The sequence below is a fragment of the Mus caroli genome, chromosome 3 (genome assembly GCF_900094665.2).
Source record: "Mus caroli chromosome 3, CAROLI_EIJ_v1.1, whole genome shotgun sequence".
In the NCBI taxonomy this organism is placed as follows: domain Eukaryota; kingdom Metazoa; phylum Chordata; class Mammalia; order Rodentia; family Muridae; genus Mus; species Mus caroli.
The window spans coordinates 86,486,708-86,506,156 of NC_034572.1; the positions used below are offsets into that span (position 1 = coordinate 86,486,708).

The window sequence follows — 19,449 nt, forward strand, 5'->3', positions numbered from 1 at the left end:
GAAATCACTTTGTAGACCAGGCTGGCCTCGAACTCAGAAATCCGCCTGCCTCTGCCTCCCGAGTGCTGGGATTAAAGGCGTGTGCCACCACGCCCGGCTCCTTTAATACTTTCTTATTTCATTCTGTAGACAAATTATACCTACAAAACAGGAATATAAATGGGCCAGTGCATCAATGAATATGAATAACCTGAAGCAGAACAAATAGAATGCATGAGTTAGGACACAACAGAATTACAACAAAACAAAACAACAAAAGAAACATTGACTTCAACAACAACAATAAAAGAACTTAGGAAACCAGTGAGATCTTACAGAAACTGAAATGTGGAACACCCACTGAGTCACTACACTCAGTAGTGATGAAGTCCAGAAAGAGGGTATTTCCCATCTGTAGGGTCCCAGTCCAGCTAGTCATGCACCGATTTGCATTTTGATTGGGAAATTCTCAGTCAGTTCTGCTCACACTGTGCTGGCCTGCCAATCCTATAAAGGGATCCTTGGCTGCACAATTGCAGACTCCTGGTACTGAAATCCTGGTCTAGTTTGGTGAACCTGGTGAGTGCCGTTTCTTGATTTGGTCTGTCTTTATGTTTATTCCAAGTGCTGTAGTGAGTTTTTGGGAATAAGTGTCATGAGTTCAGTTTTTATTATGAGATGAAAGGCACATACCTAGTAGTGAAAAGTTTAGCAATGGATACAATAGACCCCTGTGATAAGTGGCTTTTCCTTTTATTTGATAGGTGGTTTAACAGAGTTTATTTCTCTTTTTTATGCATATTTTGGTGTTGTTTGAAAGTCCTTATACCTTAGCAGGTATTAGAGCCTGAGATTCATGATCTGTCTTTTATTGTCCAACTCCAGACAATTTGTTGGGATGATACAAGCAATGAGGAGGATAGAAACTGGTTTTGTGAGTTTTCAGGTCACTAATACTTGTGGCTGCCTGTCTTAATGGTGATTCTTTGTGAATTCATCATTTTTGTTTTCACTGAAACAAACTAATTCTCCTGAAAAAAAAATTCATGAAACAAAAGATTTATCAAGGCTACTTTAGGAGATTACTGACAGGAAATGGAAAAGCCAGGAAGTCCTAAAATAAGAGTTAAGGAATAATGATTCTGCCCTGTGGAAGGGGGTTGATGTTCTAAGTTTCAATCAATCTTCTCTGGATTAATTACCCCCTAACACTATCATGAAATTGTTTTCAGATCCTGAGGCTCCAGCACTATGTCTTACCACCAGCAGCAATGCAAGCAGCCCTGCCAACCTCCTCCTGTGTGCCCACCCACCAAGTGCCCAGAGCCTTGTCCTCCCCAAAAGTGCCCTGAGCCTTGTTCTCCTCCAAAGTGCCCAGAGCCTTGTCCTGTTCCCTGTCCTCCTCCCTCATGCCAGCAGAAATGCCCTCCGGTGCAACCTCCTCCACCATGCCAGCAGAAGTGCCCCCCCAAGAGCAAGTGAGGGCTTCAGAAGAATTCAGGAGAAGGGAATCCATCTCAAGTACTTCCATAGCAACACCTCCGTCTTCCCTTCAAAGTCTGTCATGCATGCAGAGGAATCTTCTACATATATCACCCTCCTTGTGGCTTACAGGGAAGGCATTTCCCTGAAGTTGTCCTGCGTTTGCTGTCAAGGGGCTGCTGAGAATGATCTGTCCTCAGTGGTTCCATGTCCCAGATGCTTAGAGGGTAGAGCAACTGCTGTCTATTCTGTGCACTTAGAAGATGTTTTTCAAAACTGTCAGTCATCTTGTTTGTGTTGTCACTGTGGTTTCATTTCCTGAATAAAGCACAATCTGATTAATGGTATTCATGTGTCCCTTTTTCTAAAACCTTTATTGTCTTCCTAATATGCTTATGTTCCTTTATTTTTATTCATTGATCCCAAGGTAACTCTCCTGCAATCAAGGTATGACTGATATTGGATCATATCAAATATTACATAGTGTTTGTTGGTTTTCTTATGAGACACATTATTTTTTCATTCTGTACAACTAAATGTCTCCTTTAGTACACGCTAACTTTAAAAGAATATCTGATACTCTAATATGCATGTGCCACTTGGGACATATGTCTACATTCTCCTAACTCCTCCATATATTTTGCTCTACATTGGCCCCTTCCTCTGACCTAATAGTTACATATCTACATCATTTATCATAGTTATGTCTTCTTCTTCTTTAATTTAAACAACTATGCTAACCTTATATTTTACAATGTTCTTATGTTTCTTAACATGTCAAAATGCAGTTCATTCACATTTTTAAAATCAACATATCATTGTTCCTCATTACTGACTATTACTCTAGTACATATACATGCCACATTTTCTTAAACCATTCATTCACTGGTAGGCAGCTAGGTTGATTATTTACCTTGAATATTAGGAGTAGTACTAAAATATAGATGGCTATGAAAGCAAGTCTATTGCATACTCTCTTGGACTTTGTGTATATGAACCTAAGCGGTGATGGGGTTCATATAATATGAATATATAATGGTTTTGCTTTAGTGTTATTTGTTTGGAAGAATACATGCTGATATCCTTATGTGTTGGGTTAATCTACTTTCTCACAGTCTGACAATTTGTGTTCATTTTTGCCCACTCTTCTGCCAGGTCTTGCTATTATGTGGATGGTACTCATTCTTCAACAGGTATAATGATTCTGGTGTCTTACTGGTTTTTGTTTCTCTAACTCTCCTATCAGCTTCCTTTCACAGTCCATAAAGTTTAGGAATCATCTTCTCATCATGCCTCACTGCTGCAGGTACTTTAAGAGTTCATCTGATTGCAAAGGCAGACAAATTGGTGGTTCCATAATTAATTTATTATTGACAATTAATTAAATTGTCAGTACTGAAGATAGGCAGCATTTATATTTATGTACTGAAAACACAAGTCACTTAAAGTATTTCAAGTGACAACTAAGTCCTTTTATAGACTGAAATGAAAATGCAAATGGAACTAATGGTTGTTATCTTGTAGTAAATGAAGTTTAAAGGACATTTTCTCTGCAACCATCAGGATTATCTCTTCAACTACACGTTACTTGAGGACAGGTGTGAGTCTCTATGATTTTTAGGAGTCTTTGTTCATTCATTCCCTCAAAGCACAGTCATATTCTTCAAGATAGCTTTCCAAAAAGTAATATTGAGTGAAAGTTTTCATGAGAATGACTAAAACAATGAAGTTCTGTTTGTTTCTCCATTGGTTCTTTAGTGAAATTCCAGTATATCTTTCTGAAATAGTATGTGGTGAGTGCCAGGAGTCTTGTCAACAGAAAGAAATCATAATATCAACATAAGAAGAAGCCATCCACTTGCCTATGCCCCTGCTTGAGACAAACATATAGTATTGAATTGAAAAATCTGCTCTTTATCAAGGTATACACTTACCCAAAGTGCAGCTTTTTAGTGTAACCTACTAGTGGAAGTTTGTTTTCTGTTCCCCCAGGCACGGGCTGGTCAATCACATCTTTAGGAGCAGTGCAAGCACACCTCTAGGTTTCCAATTTGGTTTACTGTACTGTATTTTTATTTGATGTTTTATATCTACTCCACTATCACAGCATTTAAACTCATGTGGATGTTGAAATCGTTATCCTTCTAAGCACAGCAGGACTGGTAAATATATAAACTTGCAGAGACTCTGGCAGTATGCACAGGACCTGGACAGGTCTGGGTATAATGGGGTCACCCTATCTCCATGAGGATGTTTCCAACCACTCCCCACCCCACAAGACCTCTTAATGGGTATACAAACTGTTTAAGTCCAGGACCCATGGCCAGCTGTAGATGTCCTACACAAATAGAAGTCAAAAGAATTTTGGGATTTTTTTTCTTTTGTTAAACTATAGGCCCTTTGCTTATATATTATGTTTACGAATTTGTATTTGTTTTATATTTTTAATGAGATATATGTATTTACTCAACATGTGTGTCTCTGTATTTGTATGTGTTTCCTGTAGTTTTTCTTTAGGTCTTTGTTTTTCTGGTCATTTCTTTAGTGCTATTCAGTTGTTTGTTTTTTACCTCATTTTGTTACCTTTTTGTTTACTTTGTAGATGCCTGGGGTGGAAAGGTATAGAACATCTGGGATAAATTGAGGATTCAGAACCATAATCAGATTATATTGCATGGAAACTATTTTCAAAAATTAAAATAAAAGTAACCAAACTATCTCACCCAAATCAAATAAAGTATTATTAAATGTAGTAATTTTCAGATGAAGTGGTTTTAGCCAAAAAATCTAGGGTCTATGTAGAACCTCCTGTTTCTTGTTCTTATTTCTTGTAAATGTTATTGTGTAATCCTGATACTTAATGCACTGTTTTCTTAATGGAATAGAATATACTGTAGTAAAATATAAAGTTAAATGAAAACTCAAAAATATTTAAATTTGATGCTCAGGTTTGTCATTTGATTCATAAAAATCCTTAGAAAACCAGAACAATACAGAGAACTGGGAAAGGAAGGTGCCCACGAATCAATGGAGGTGACCTTTGCTATGACTCATGACTTTGGGGATATGGAACCTGAAGAGGCCACCCCCTGTACCAGGCAGGAAACCCAGTGGAGTGATAGAGACACCAACTCACCTACAAGTCCAAAATTTATTCTGTCTGCAAAAAAAATCATGCACAAGGGATGCAGTAGAGACTAAGGGCATGGCCATCCAATAACTGGCCAAACTTGAGACCTATCCCACTGGCAGGCACCAATCTCTGACACTATTAATGATACTCTATGAGTCTTGCAGACAGGAGTCTAGTATGGCTGTCCTCTAAGAGGCTCCGCCCAGCAGCAGACTCAGACAGATGTAGATACCCACAGCCAAACAGTGGATGGAGCCTGGGGACTCTTATAGAAGAGTTTTGATTATTATAAGGCAGGAGGATCATCTTTTCTGGTCCAATCTATTTGTGTTCTGCAAACTTCTTACATGTTTATAGCCATCTCTTTCTTTAGTTTCATAGAAGTTTTCTTCTATGATTTTGTCGAAGATACTTTCTGATCTTTTGAACTGGGAATCTTCATCCTCTTCTATTACTATTATTCTTAAGTTTGATCTTTTCATAGTGTCCCAAATTTCCTGGATGTTTTGATTTAGAAACCTTTTATGTTTGTCATTTTCTTTAACTGATGTATTAATTTCTGCTATGGTATCTTCTAAGCTTGTATTATGTTGGTGATGCTTGCATTTTTTCCTAGGATTTCTATCTCCAGGGTTGCTTCCATTTGTCTACTCTTTAGTGCTTCTATTTCCATTTTTAGATCTTGGACCATTTTATTAATGTTCTTTAACTGTTGGTTGTATTTTACTGTATTTCTTTAAGGGACTTACTAGTTTCTTCCTTAAGGGCTTTTACCTGTTTCATTATGTCTTCCTGTATCTCTTTAAGGGATTTATTTATATCCTCTTTAAAGGCCTCTATCATCTTCCCAAAATGAGGTTTACAGTCAGAGTCTTATTCTTCAGGTGTGTTAGCATATCCACAGCTTGCTGCAATAGTAGAGCTGGGTTCTGGTGGTGCCATATTACACTAGCATTTGTTGACTATGTTTTTGTACTTGCCTTTCTCCATCTGGGTGTCTTTGGTATTGGTTGACCTGGTAGTCCCTGAGAGTACTAAGCCTGGTTGTCCCAGATAGCTGCAGGCCTCTCAAAATGCAAGCAGAGCTGTGGACTGTAGTGAGGGGTACAGATTCTCTATTGCAGGTGGAGGTGTGGACCAGAAGGCAGATGGAGCTCTAATAGGACAGAACAGAGCTCACCGCTGTTGGCCTTTCTGGGGTCACAGCATATGGGAACATTAAAGCATGGATGTCTCACCTGGATGTACTGGACTGGGGCAAGCCTCCAGGGAGGCAGGTGAAGAACTGGGGTATGGAGCAGTATGCTGTTTCAAGATTGGAGGCAGGAGTCCATGTACCCTTTTCAAAAGACATTCAGTTTTGTAATCTCTCTCCATATCCCCTGATCTATGCTGCCCTCACATCTCTTATCCCAGTGTAAGTCTTCCTTTTTTAATATTGTCCTTAATCCCTTCAAACTTTTCTATGTGGGCTATACTCAATAGAACTTCAGATGTAACTAACATTTTGTTATATGACACCATAATCACAATACTGTGATTACTTGGTAATTTTGAAATTTGGCATAACAGGCACTAGATATTTGTCTAAGGAAGATCCTATAGGTGTGATATGCAAATATAGACCTGGCTCTGTGGTATGTGTACTAGCTTTTTTGAGCAATCCAAGGTCATAAATTACTCAGCACCTGGCCCCGGATGCAGAACTGATGACTCTTTCCCTTTAGGGACAAGGACAATGGCATTCTCAGCTAAATTCTTCCTTACTCTCAGAAGCATTTACAGTCATAGGAACCTCACATGCTTCACTGATCCTGATTCAATGTCTGGGTGCTTCTCAGAACAGAGCTGGAACTAATTGAAGGGTTTGTTTCACCTTCCTCATTTTAATCTTTCTTCTCCAACTATATATTAATGTTCCAGGAAGTTTTCATAATTGCTTTGTCAAGACAAGCACTAGCAACAACAAAATACAAGGCACTTACCTGAGGAGAGTAAGAATATTTGCTGAGGCACCTGGGAGACACTCTGAAAGCAGAGTCACACATGGGGTTGGCAGCACTGTTCTCGTTGATAAGATGGCAGTATCTTCAGTGCAGAGCACACAGGTGAAGACTGTGATTCTGTTAATGAAGGAAAGGATTGCAGAAAATGGCACACTCAAACTAGTTAAGCAGATTACTTACTAACAACCCTACCTGTTATGGAAGGCAGACACATGATGTTTCTTCTAGCTTTTTCCTTCTAGTAGTATACTGAGAGACTGTAAAAGAAATTCAATAATATAAGTAAATAATTCAGTGTGCTCCAAAGTGACAAAAACCTAAATTAGATAGTTGTACTTTTTTATTTGATATTTTCTTTATTTACATTTCAAATGTTATCCCCTTTCCTGGTTTCTGCTCCAAAACCCACTTATACTCTCCCCCCTCCCCCTGTTCACCAACCCACCCACTCCTGCTTCCTGGCCCTAGCATTTCCCTATACTGGAGAAGAGAACCTTCACAGGACCAAGGACCTCTCCTCCCATTGATGACCAAACAGACCATCCTCTGCTACATATACAGCTAGAGCCATGAGTCCCACCATGTGTTTCCTTTGGTTGGTGAGTTAGTTCCAGGGATCTCTGGGGATATTGGTTAGTTCATATTGTTGTTCCTTCTAGGGAGCTGCAAACCCCTTCAGCTCCCTGGATACTCTCTCTAGCTCCTTCAGTGAGAATCCTGTGCCCTGTCCAATGGATGGCTGTGAGCATCCACTTCTGTGTTTGTCAGGCACTGGCAGAGCTTCTCAGGAGACAGCTATATCAGGCTCCTATCAGCAAGTTCTTGTCATCCACAATAGTGTCTGGGTTTGGTAGTTCTATATGGGATGAATTCCCAGGTGGGGTAGTCTCTGGATAGTCATTCCTTCCGTCTCTGCTTCACACTTTGTCTCTGTAACTCCTTCCATGGGTGTCTTGTTCTCCCTTCTAAGAAGGATTGAAGTATCCACACTTTGGTCTTCCTTTTTCTTATGTTCCATGTGGTTTGCAAATTGTATCTTGGGTATTCTGAGCTTCTAGGTTAATATCCACTTAACAGTGAGTACATATCATGTGTATTCTTTTGTGACTGGGTTACCTAACTCAGGATGATATCCTCCAGATCCATCCATTTGCCATAAATTCATTGTTTTTAATAGTTGCCTAGTACTCCATTGTGTAAATTACCACATTTTCTGTCTTCATTCCTCTGTTGAGGAACATCTGGGTACTTTCCAGCTTCTGGCTATTATAAATAAGGCTGCTCTGAACATAGTGGAGTATGTGTCCTTATTACATGTTGGAGCATCTCCTGGATATATGCTCAAGAGTGGTATTGCTGGATCCTCCAGTAGTACTATGTTTAATTTTCTGAGGAACCGACAAACTCATAGTTTTAATTCCAGGGAAGATGAAGAAGAGAAAATAATGTGGTAGTCAAAGAGGAAATAATTTTATAAAAAAAGTTAGAAGATTCTTCAATTTTTATAGCTGGTAATAGTTACTGAAAATGGATGAAAAGGAAGAGTCTCTGACTCAGAACTCTTCTGCAGAGAAGATGTCTAAGAACAGTGATGATATCCCATCTTTGTAGACTATAGGCTTAGCCATTTATATATAATTGGCATTCTGTTTAGGAAATTCATGGACCTGCTTATCCAAAGCAGTCTTATAAAAGGGTCCTTGGATGTATATATTCAACAAGCATATGAAAACTCAGCCTGAATCTGTCCCGGCTCATGTTTATGCACTCATGTTGGTGAAACTTCCTGTGTGTAGCTTCTAAAATTACTAGGAGAAAATGTCTCACAGCAAACTTCCTAATATATTGGAGATGTACCCATCTTATGTCCAATTCAAACAAGACTTGCTGGTTACTGTAAAAGTATGCTTTTCACTACTGCACTCTTGGGTTTATTGGGCCATACTCTTGTTTTGGTTCAATAGAGTCTTTTCTGGTTAGGATTGTTGGTTGTTTTCTTCCTTTGGAGGCTTGCATGGTATCTTCAACAGCAATAAACATACTAGAGCAGATGGGAGAAAGACAATGAGAACTATAAGAGACAAAAAACACTGAGAGTGGTAGAAATACTCTTACCTGGGGAAGAGCACAACAGTTGGCTCTCCAATAACAAATGTTCAGTGTATTATACATACTGTATAGGATATATTTAGTACTATAAATGTATATACATATACATACATTCATGTAACAAAAATTAATGAAAAAAGAAGGCCATTGATTTGAAAAGGAGCAAGAAGGGGCAGATAGGAGGGACTGGATAGAAGAAAGGAAAGGGATAAATGATGACATTACATTGCAAACTCAAATATGTAAACAAACTACAAATAAACCCAGGAACAGTTCATTTTACGTAAAAATCTTTCTAGGCAATGACTGCACATATCATTAAAAATATACTGTATTCCAATATGAAGGTTGAGATTTTTAGTCTGTTCCAATTTCCTGTCCTCCTGTGTTGATGAAATATGATTTCTTGGCTTCCTAGGCTGGTCTACTCACCATCCTTCTACCATGTATTCCCCCACCAGTCGGGACCACATCCCTTCCAAAACTGAAAGAAAAAAAATGACCATGTCCTCTTCAATGTTTGCTTTGGGTTATTGTATTTTTTATCACAAAAACAGAATAGAAAGAAGTAATAGAATGTATATTTAGAAGTTGTCTTAATACTGTGCCAATTCATCTAGAAAGAGATTTAAGAACGTAAGTTCCCTTCAGTTCTATGTCTTTTCCCATGATGGGCTTTTGAGTGTGTTTACAGTATGGTGTATATATGATGGAAAGGGTTGCAGGCTAATCATAAACTGATTGGATTAGTATCACAACAGTCGTGGTACTTTTGCCCAAGTGGGTACATCTTGACTGGTAGGGTGGTGGTAAAGTTTCCGGGGTACAGTGCTAGGTAAAACCATTGATGCCTTTTCTCACTCAGCCTACATAGCATCTTCTAACACTATGAAAGCTCATTGACAGGGAGGAGGCTTCTAACACAATTCCATCCTGATTCCATTTCACAAGTTCACTTCCATCTGTGTACATCAGTGTGTTAAGTGTCTTTTAAAAATATCAAAGTAAACACCTGAAACTTTGTTTTAAAATCTTTAATCTTTTACAATCCAGTCATTATCTTTCTACCGTTCTACCCTCCAAACAGTTCCTCATCCCATTCCTCCTCCTCCATCTCCAAGAGGGTGCCCCCAAACCCTGCACAACCTGCCAGGTCTCCCCATTTCCTGGGACCTCAAGTCTCTCAAGGGTTAGGTGAGTCTTTTCTCACTGAGGCCAGACCAGGCAGTCCTTTGCTGTGTATGTATTTGGGGCCTTGGACCAACTAGTGTATGCTGCTTGGTTGATGCTTCTGTTTTGGGGAGATCTTAGGGACCCAAATTGGTTGAGACTGCTGGTCTTCCTATAATAGGATCGCTCTCCTCCTTAGCTTCCTACAGGTTTTCCCTAATTCAACCACAGGGATTTCTGACTTTCGTCAATTGGTTGTGTGTAAGTATCTGCTTCCGACTCAGCTGCTTATTGGGCCTTATTGGGAGAGCAGCCATGCTAGGCTCCTGTCTGTAAGTACATCATAGCATCAGTAACAGTGTTAGGCCTTGGAGCCTCCCCTTGATATGGGTCCCAATTTGGGCCAGTCACTGAACCTCCTTTCCAATCTCTTTTCCGTTTTGGTCCCTGCAGTTCTTTTAGACAGAGAAGATTCTGAGTCAGCTTTTGACTGTGAGATGGAAACCCCATCCCCCCACTTGATGCCCTGTCATTCTAGTGGAGGTGAAGTCTACAAGTTGCCTCTCTCCACTGTTGAACATTTCACCTAAGGTTCCTCCCTTCAAGTCTTGAGATTCTCTTAACACCCAGGTTTCTGGTATATTTTATTGGGTTTACCTACCTCTCACCTTCTGAGGTTTTATATTTTCATTTTCTTCTGCTGGCCCTTGGGGCTTCACTTCTGGTACCCCTCCCCAAACCTGATATTTTCCCCTTTCCCCTTTTCCCTTGCCCCTCCAGCTTCCCCTCTCCCACCCAGTTTCCTCTGTCCCTGCACTCTGGTTTCTTCTCCCTCCCTAGTGGGCTTGAAGCATGCTCTTGGGCCCTATGGCTTGTTAATCTTTTTAAGTTCTGTGGATTGTATCCTGGATATTTGGTGCTTTCTTTTTGGCTAATATCCATTTATTAGAGAGTACACATCATGCATGTTCTTTTGGGTCTGAGATACCTCACTAAGGACCATATTTTTGTGCCCATTCATTTGCTTGCCAAACTCATGGTGTCCTTGTTCTTAATAGTTGAATAGTATTCTATTGTGCAAATGAACTACATTTTCTGCATCCATTCTTCCATTGTGGGACATTTGGGTTGTTTCTAGCTTCTGTATATCACAAATAAGGCCACTATTGAAATAGTGGAACCTGTGACCTTGTGGCATGGTGGGACATCTTTTGAGTATATGCCAGACTGATTTCCAGAGTAGTTGTACCAGTTCCACCAGCAATGGAGGAGTGTTCCTCTTTCTCTGAATGTTCTGTCACCTGAGTTTTTGATCTTAGCCATTGTGATTGGTGTAAGGTGGTATCTCAGTGTTGTTTTGATTTGCATTTCCCTGATGACTAAAGACTTTGAACATTTCTTTAAGTGCTTCTCGGCCATTCAAGACTCCTCTGTTGGGAATTCTCTGTTTAGTTCTATACCCCAGTTTTTGAATGGGTTGTTTGGTTTCTTGGAGGTTAGCAAATTGAGTTTTTTATGTATTTTGAATATTAGCCCTCTTTCAGATGTAGGGTTAGTGAAGTTTTTCCCAATCTATAGGTTGCCAATTTGTCCTATTGACTATTTCCTTTGCCTTACAGAAGCATTTAAGTTTTATAAGGTCCCATTTATCAATTCTTGATCTTAGAGCCTGAGCCATTAGGTTCTGTTTAGGAAATCCCAACCCCCAGCTCCATGCCCATGAGTTCAAGGCTCTTTCCCATTTCCTCTTTTGTTAAATTCAGTGTATCTGACTTTATGTTGAGGTCCTTGATTCACTTGGACTTGAGCTTTGTGCGAGGTGACAAATATGGATCTATTTTCACTTTTCTACATACCAACTGCCAGTTAGACCAGCACCATTTATTGGAGATGCTTTATCTTGTTCATTGTACATTCTTGGCTTCTTTGTCAAAGATTATGTATCTACAGGTGTGCAATGTTATTTTCAGATCTTCCATTCTACTCAATTGATCAACCTGTCTGTCTCTGTATACCAAACTGTTTTTATCACTATTGCTTTGCAGCATTGTTTGACGTCAGGAATTGTGATTTTCCCCAAAATTTCCTTTATTTTTAAGAATTGTTTTCATTATCCTGGGTTTTTTGTTTTTCCACATGAAATTAAGAATTCCCTTTCCATGTCTGTGAAGAATTGTGTTGAAATTTTTGATGGGGATTGCATTGAATCTGTAGATTGCTTGTGGTAAGATGGTCACTTTTATTATGCTAGCCCTACCAATCCATGAACATGGGAGATCTCTCCATTTTCTGAAGTCTTCTTAGATTTCTTTCTTGAGAGACATGAAGTTCTTGTCATAGCATCATTTATGGTGAAAACACAATTCTGTCATGTAGAGATTTGACAATATAAAAAACATCATCGAACTTATGTTTGCATTGATTGTAGCTTAGATCCCTTTCAGAAAACTTTCCCTATCCTGCTCTCACTCATACTGTTCTTATGGAAACCAACATCATCCTATAAACCTCATGAGATCATCTTCTTAAAGCTGAAATATGAGTGAAATCACACAGTATTTATTCTCTTCTTCCTGTATAACTTCAGTTAACATGCCATAGTTTTGTTCATAGTTATTACAGATTAGTTGCTTTCTTTTATGTGCACATACAGTGTTATGTGGTATGCATTTTCATCATATTTTTCCCCTAGGTCATCTGTAGATACACTTGGACTTGGACTGTATTTAGGGCAGGAACTAGAAACCAGAAGGAACTTTTAATTTTTGTGTATAGTTTGTATTATTTTAGCAATATATTAGAAAATAATTTATCAGGCTGAAATACATTTAATTATAGTTTGAAAATTTTGATGGCATTGAATAAAAATTCAGATATTTTTAACAATGTTTTTAAAGCCATAAATATTTATGAAATATTGATTTAAAATTTTATATAATTAATGATGGCCTTTTCTAATAGTATCTAGCAAATGAATTGAAAATTACAAAACAATAAACTTTTAGTTAATTTTGTCAGTTTTAATATGACAATAATTTAAGTAAAGCCTTAGAAAGTCAGGAAGTGATACATGTAGCTACATGGGAGATTGGTTAATCTGTAAGGCTAATGGTCTTTCTGAATATGTGTCTCTGTTTCTCTTTGTCTGACTCTGCTTCAGCCCCCCTCTGTGTGTGTGTGTGTGTGTGTGTGTGTGTGTGCCTGTGTGTGTGTGTGTGTGTGTGTGTGTGTTAACCACCTAACAAAGAACATGTTAAGGATAGGTGCAATTTTAGCTCTGGTACTGTCATGATAATCTGTCTTGAGGTTATCATCATTAGTGAGTTCAAATATATACCTCAATTATGTCCTTTGACATGCAGTATTGAAGAATGTAATGATAAGACCAAAGACCATTAGTCTCTGCTAAGAAGGGCATATAATATTTTCCAAAATTCAGAAAAATCAACATTGTCAGGAAGTACATATGAATTGACTCCAGGCATAGGGTTGTCATATATGAAGCCAAAACAACAGTTAAAACCTTTAATTCTTTATTTTAGTCTATAGGTCAATTATACTTAGAAAGCAGGAATATAAGTGACTCAGTGAACCAGAGAATATTAATAAACTGAAGTAGAACAAATAAAACACACAATTTAGGACATAAGAGAATTATAACAGAGGAAAAAAAAAAACACTTGGTATAATCACAAAAGATTACATAGGCAACCAGTGAGATCTCACTGAAACTTAAAACAGTGAGTGTTCACTGAGTCACAGGTCTCAACGGTGATGATATCCAGGAACAGGATACTTCCCATTTTGTAGAGTCCCAGTTCAGCCAGTCATACATAGATTTGCATTTTGGTTTGGAAATTTTGGGCCCTGCCCACTATCAGTCAGATTTGTTCCCACTGGGCTGGCCAGCTTGTCCTATAAATTGGTCCTTGACTGTGAGACTGCAGACTCCTGATACTCAAGGCCTAGACCACTTTGGAGAACCTGGTGAGTAGCTTTACTTGAGTTGATCTGTCTTATGTTTCTTCCTATATGCTATACTGAAATTTGAGGGAATATGTGTCTTGAGTTCAGTTTTGATCATGGGATGAATGGTACCTGTCTAGTAGTGAGAAAATCAGCAGTGAATACAGTAGTCAAGAGTGATAAGTTACTTTTCCTTACAGTCAATAGCTCGTAGAAGACCAGGTATTTCTCTTTCACGTATATCTTTTGGTGTTCTTTGAAAGGCTATATACCTTAGTAGGTATTAGAACCTGAGACTTCCCTGATGTCCTTTACTCTCCAGCCCCAGACAAACTGCTGGAATGATGTAGGTAATAAAGAGAACAGAAACTGTTTTTTGTGATTTTTCAGGGCATCAGTACTTGAGACTGCCTGTCTTGAAGGTGTTTCTTGTGTGAACAGCATTACTTGTTTCTTTGGAACAAAATAATTTCTCTTAAGAAAAGGTCTGAGGGCAGTGGTGGCACACACATTTAATCCCAGCACTTAGGAGGCAGAGGCAAGCAGATTTCTGAGTTCAAGGCCAGCCTGGTCTACAGAGTGAGTTCCAGGACAGCCAGGGCTACACAGAGAAACCCTGTCTTGATAAACAAAAACAAAAGAAAAAACAAAAAACAAAAAAAGGGGGGGTTAGGGATTTAGCTCAGTGGTAGAGTGCTTGCCTAGCTCTGGAAAAAATAGAAAGAAAGAAAGAAAGAAAGAAAGAAAGAAAGAAAGAAAGAAAGAAAGAAAGAAAGAAAGAAAGAAAGGAAAGAAAGGAAAGAAAGAAGAAAGGAAAGGAAAGGAAAGGAAAGGAAAGGAAAGGAAAGGAAAGGAAAGGAAAGGAAAGGAAAGGAAAGGAAAGGANAAGGAAAGGAAAGGAAAGGAAAGGAAAGGAAAGGAAAGGAAAGGAAAGGAAAGGAAAGGAAAGGAAAAGAAAGGAAAGGAAGAAAGAAAAGAAAAGGTCTGAAACACAGTAGCCATTCCCAAGGCTACTGCAACACATGCTGACAGGAAAGGGAAAAGCCAACCAACTCTAAAATAGGAGTTGGAAAATAATGTTGATGTTGAAAGAGACAAACAGACTTGAGGCTCCAGAGTTCCATCTATCTTCTCTGAATTGATCACTACTGATCATCCTTTTCATGTCATCTCTTTCAGATCCTGAGACTCCAGCATTATGTCTTACCAACAGCAGCAGTGCAAGCAGCCTTGCCAGCCTCCACCTGTGTGCCCACCCAAGAAGTGCCCTGAGCCTTGTCCTCCTCCAAAGTGCCCAGAGCCTTGTCCTCCTCCAAAGTGCCCAGAGCCTTGTCCTGAGCCATGTCCCCCTCCCTCATACCAGCAGAAATGCCCTCCTGTGCAAACTCCTCCACCCTGCCAGCAGAAGTGCCCACCCAAGAGCAAGTGAGGTCTTCAGCAGTCATCAGGACAAGGGGAAAAGAAGAGAATCTTTCTCATGTACTTCCCAAGAAACACCTCCATCTTCCTTCCAAATCCTGGAATGATTGCAGAGGAATCTCCTCCACCTTTCACCCTCCATGTTCCTGTGATGTCCCCTAACAGGGAAGATGTTTCCCTGAAGTTGTCCTGCTTTTGGTGTCAAGGGGCTGCAGAGAATGATCTTTCCTCAGTTAGTCAGTATCCCAGATGCTCAGTGGGAAATATAGCTGCTATCTTTCCTGTGTACTCAGGAGATGTTGCCCAAAACTGTCAATCACCTTTGGTTTTGTGCTGTCACCATGGTTTCATTTCCTGAATAAAGTACAATCTCCATAATGGCATTCATGTGTCCCTTTCTTCTAAAACTTACACTATTACCTGTAACGCATGGATTTGCATTTTGGTTTGGAAAATTTTCAACCTGACCTCTATCAGTCAGCTCTGCTCCTACTGGGCTGGCCAGCTAACCTTCTAAACTGGTCCTTGATTGCATAATTTCAGACTCCTGGTTCTCAAGTCCTGTACTACTTTGGAAAACCTGCTGAGTGTTTTTTCTTGAGTTTGTCTGTCTTTTTGTTTTTCCTATGTGTTGTAGGCCTTTCTTTTTATTCATTGATCCCTAAGTCATTCTGCAGTAATCAGGTTTTGACTGATTTTTTTATTATAACAAAGACTGTTTTCTGTTGGTTGGCTTAAGTGACACATTCTTTCTTCATTCTGCATAACTACAATGTCTCCTTTAGCACATGCTAACTCAGAAAGATTATCTGATATTCAGATATACATGTGACACTTATGACATATTCCTATATTCCCCCAAAACCCCATGCATTTTGCTCTCCCTTGTCTCCTTCCACAAACCTAATAGAAATACATTTATACCAATTAACATAGTTATGTTTTTGTACTTCTATAATTGAAACAACTATGCCAGTCTTGTATTTTAAAAGTTCTGATTTTTCTTAACATGATTTTATGCAGTTTAATTCACTTATCTAAAAATGACATGCTATCATTATTATCATTAATGATTACTCCATTATGTATTCATGCCAAATTTTCTAAATTCATTCAATCACTTGTAAGCAGCTAGGCTGATTATCCTGAATATTAGGAGTACTGAAACATAGATGAATATGCAGGCAACTCTACTGTATGCTCTATACATATAGGACTTAAAAAAAAAAAACTATATTGAACCCAAGTGATGTTGCTGAATCATATGATAGTTTTGCTTTATTGTTATTTCTATGGATGACCCCACAGTGATTTCTATATTTGCTTGGTTAATCTCTCTTTACAACTTAGAATTTGTGTTCCTTTTCCTCCATTGTTCTTCCAGGTCCTGGTATTATGTCAATGATACTCATTCATACACAGGTAAAACTGTTCTAGTGTAATTTTGGTTTTTGATTCTTGAATGACTCGAAATATTGAACATTTTCTTGTTACTTTTATTTGTTGAAACTTATTTATACCCCAACCTTGCCTTTAGTACCAATTGAACTATTCCATGCCATTTGACTTGCATAGTCTGCAGCACCTAATTAGTTGTATGTAACTGATAGTTTTAGAAGCTACTGGTCCATATTGTTTCTAGTACCCTTACTACAACCCCATTTCTATCCCCTAGATGACCATCTTCATCACCAATTCCACCATATTATCACAAACAGTACAGGAAGTCACACTATGCACCACTGCCTCCCTTCACTACCATAGTCATCCTCACCTCTACTAAGAGCACTATATCCATGTCCATCACTAGTTACATGCCCATTGTCTCCAGCACCAACAACATCACTTGCAGTACCACCATCAGTAGCACAATGACTATAGTACAGTTGTTCCATTATGGATGTGGCTTGCACTTAATTAGCATAGGCAATCATGTTCCAAATCATGTTATATTTCATCTTCCCTTTATTTGCTTCTCATGTTTATTTTATCCATAATATTGCAGATGAATGGTGTATGTAATTGGGGATCCTCTTTATTTTTCAGAAGGAACTTTATGTGTGAAGTGAAATATTTCCATGTTTCTATTATTATTATTATTATTATTATTATTATTATTATTATTATTATTATTATTTTACTTATTAATTTTACATCCTTCTCACTGCTCCAGTTCCGGTCAACGTTTCCCACAGTTCCTGCCCTAATGTCTCTCACCTTCCCCTAAAAGCTCCATCCCTGGGTATTCCTATACCTTGGTGCATCAAGTATCTGTGAGAGTAGGTGCATCCTATCCCACTGAAGCCAGACAAGGCAGCCCAGCCAGAAGAGCATATCCCACATAGAGGAAATAGCTTTTGGGCTAGCACCTATTCTATTTGTTTGGGACACACATGAAGACCAAGCTGTACATCTGCTACATATTTGTGCCCATGTTTCTATTTTTTAAATTAATTTAGTTATATACTTTACATCTGGATTTTGGCCTCCGTTAACTCTGTCCAACCCTTATTAATCCCTCGACCCATTACTCCGTTTTCTTCTCTTCAGAGAGGGGAGAGCCCACCTTGGGTAGGTCTCCACCCTTGGACATCCAGTCACAATAAGAAAAAGTGCATCCTTTCCCATTGAGGCACAACCAGGCAGCCCAGTTAGGGGAAGGGGATCCAATGGCAATCAACACAGACAGAGACAGGCTCCATTCTAATTTTTTGGAGAACCACAACACCTTTTAAACATGAATGTTATAGAAAGTTATCAGTATGCCTAAAAAGTCAAAATTGATTGTCCCTCTCCACCCCTCCTATCAGTCTTCTTCATATTCCACAAAATTTAAGAAGCAAGCATCCTCTCTGGGTTTTTCAGCTAATGCCTAGAAACCTCTTGTTTTCATGGCATCAGGGACTTTCTAGTGGTTCCCCACTGTTCCCAACCCCACTGCTACATATTTCTAATCATTTTTCTGACCCTCTGAACTTCTCTTCTGTCTCTTCTCATACCTTATCCTGCCCACCAGCCTTTTCTCCCTAAGACAACCGCCTTTCACTGGCAGGTTCCTTCCACGTCTCAAGATTATTTTGTTCCTCCTTCTAAATACAATTGAAGCATCCACATTTTGGTCTTCCTTCTTGTTTTCTTTGATATGGTCTGTGATGAGTACTGTAGGTATTCTGAGCTTTTGGGCTAATATCCACTTATCAGCGAGTAAATACCATGTGCGTCCTTTTGAGTCTGGGTTAGCTTACCAAGGATGCTATTTTTTAGTTACACTCATTTGCCTGCAAATTTCAAGAAGTCATCACTTTTTAATAACTGAGTAGTACTCCATTGTGAAAATGCACCACATTTTCTGTATCCATTCTTCTTTTGAGGAACATCTGGGTTGTTTCCAGCTTTTGGCTATTATAAATAAGTCTGCTATAAACATAGTGAAACAGGTTCCTTGTTATACATTGGAGAATCTTTTGGGTATATGCTCACTAGTGGCATAGCTGGGCCTTCATGTAAAACTGTTTCCATTTTTCTGAGGAACCACCAGATTGTTTTCCAAAGTTGCTGTAACAGCCTACAATCCCACCAGCAGTGGAAGAGTGTTCCTCTTTCTCCACATCCTCCTCAGCATCTGCTGTCTCCTGAGTTTTGGATCTTAGACATTCTGACTGGAGTGAGGTGGAATCTCAGGGTAATTTTGATTTGCATTTCTACCTCCAGTAGATAGACCCCCAGTTGAGGTTTTATCAAATTTATTAAATGTTATTTATACCTTGTATCTCCACTGTTTCTGTATTGATCTCTCTACCACTTTTCCCACAGGAGTCACCTCCTCTTTATTCCATTAATTATGTATATCTGTACGTGTCTGTGTATGGGTTTAGGCATGTGAATACAATGCTTAGGAGGCCAGGTTCTTTGGGGGTAGAGGAACAGGGATTTGTAATCTGGCAGATGCACATGTAGGCAAGAGAACTTGGGTCTCTCTCTCTTTTTTTTCTCATTCTTTTTATTTTGATATTAAAATCAGCACATAAAAGATGCTTTAATACTGAGTTGACATATGAACTCAATCACAAATATGTTAATTGAATCACTAATTGGATTCCAATAATTTAACATCACAACTGAAGCCACAGTAACAGACAGGTTTTGTACAGGATAGGAAATCTGCAAGGGGCATAAAGACTTCAC

General features: G+C 38.9%; 2 protein-coding genes across 2 annotated transcripts; both read left to right on the plus strand.

Moving 5' to 3' along the window:
• The first annotated feature begins 1,230 nt into the window (after positions 1 to 1,230).
• Positions 1,231 to 1,461, plus strand: LOC110290598 (small proline-rich protein 2I-like). The gene has a single exon (XM_021157150.1). It carries the CDS (start codon positions 1,231 to 1,233, stop codon positions 1,459 to 1,461), a length of 231 nt encoding a protein of 76 aa, XP_021012809.1.
• A 13,582-nt stretch (positions 1,462 to 15,043) lies between these two features.
• LOC110292034 (small proline-rich protein 2I) lies at positions 15,044 to 15,274 on the plus strand. Its single transcript, XM_021159192.1, has one exon. The coding sequence runs from the start codon at positions 15,044 to 15,046 to the stop codon at positions 15,272 to 15,274; it is 231 nt and encodes a 76-aa protein (XP_021014851.1).
• Positions 15,275 to 19,449: the final 4,175 nt, after the last annotated feature.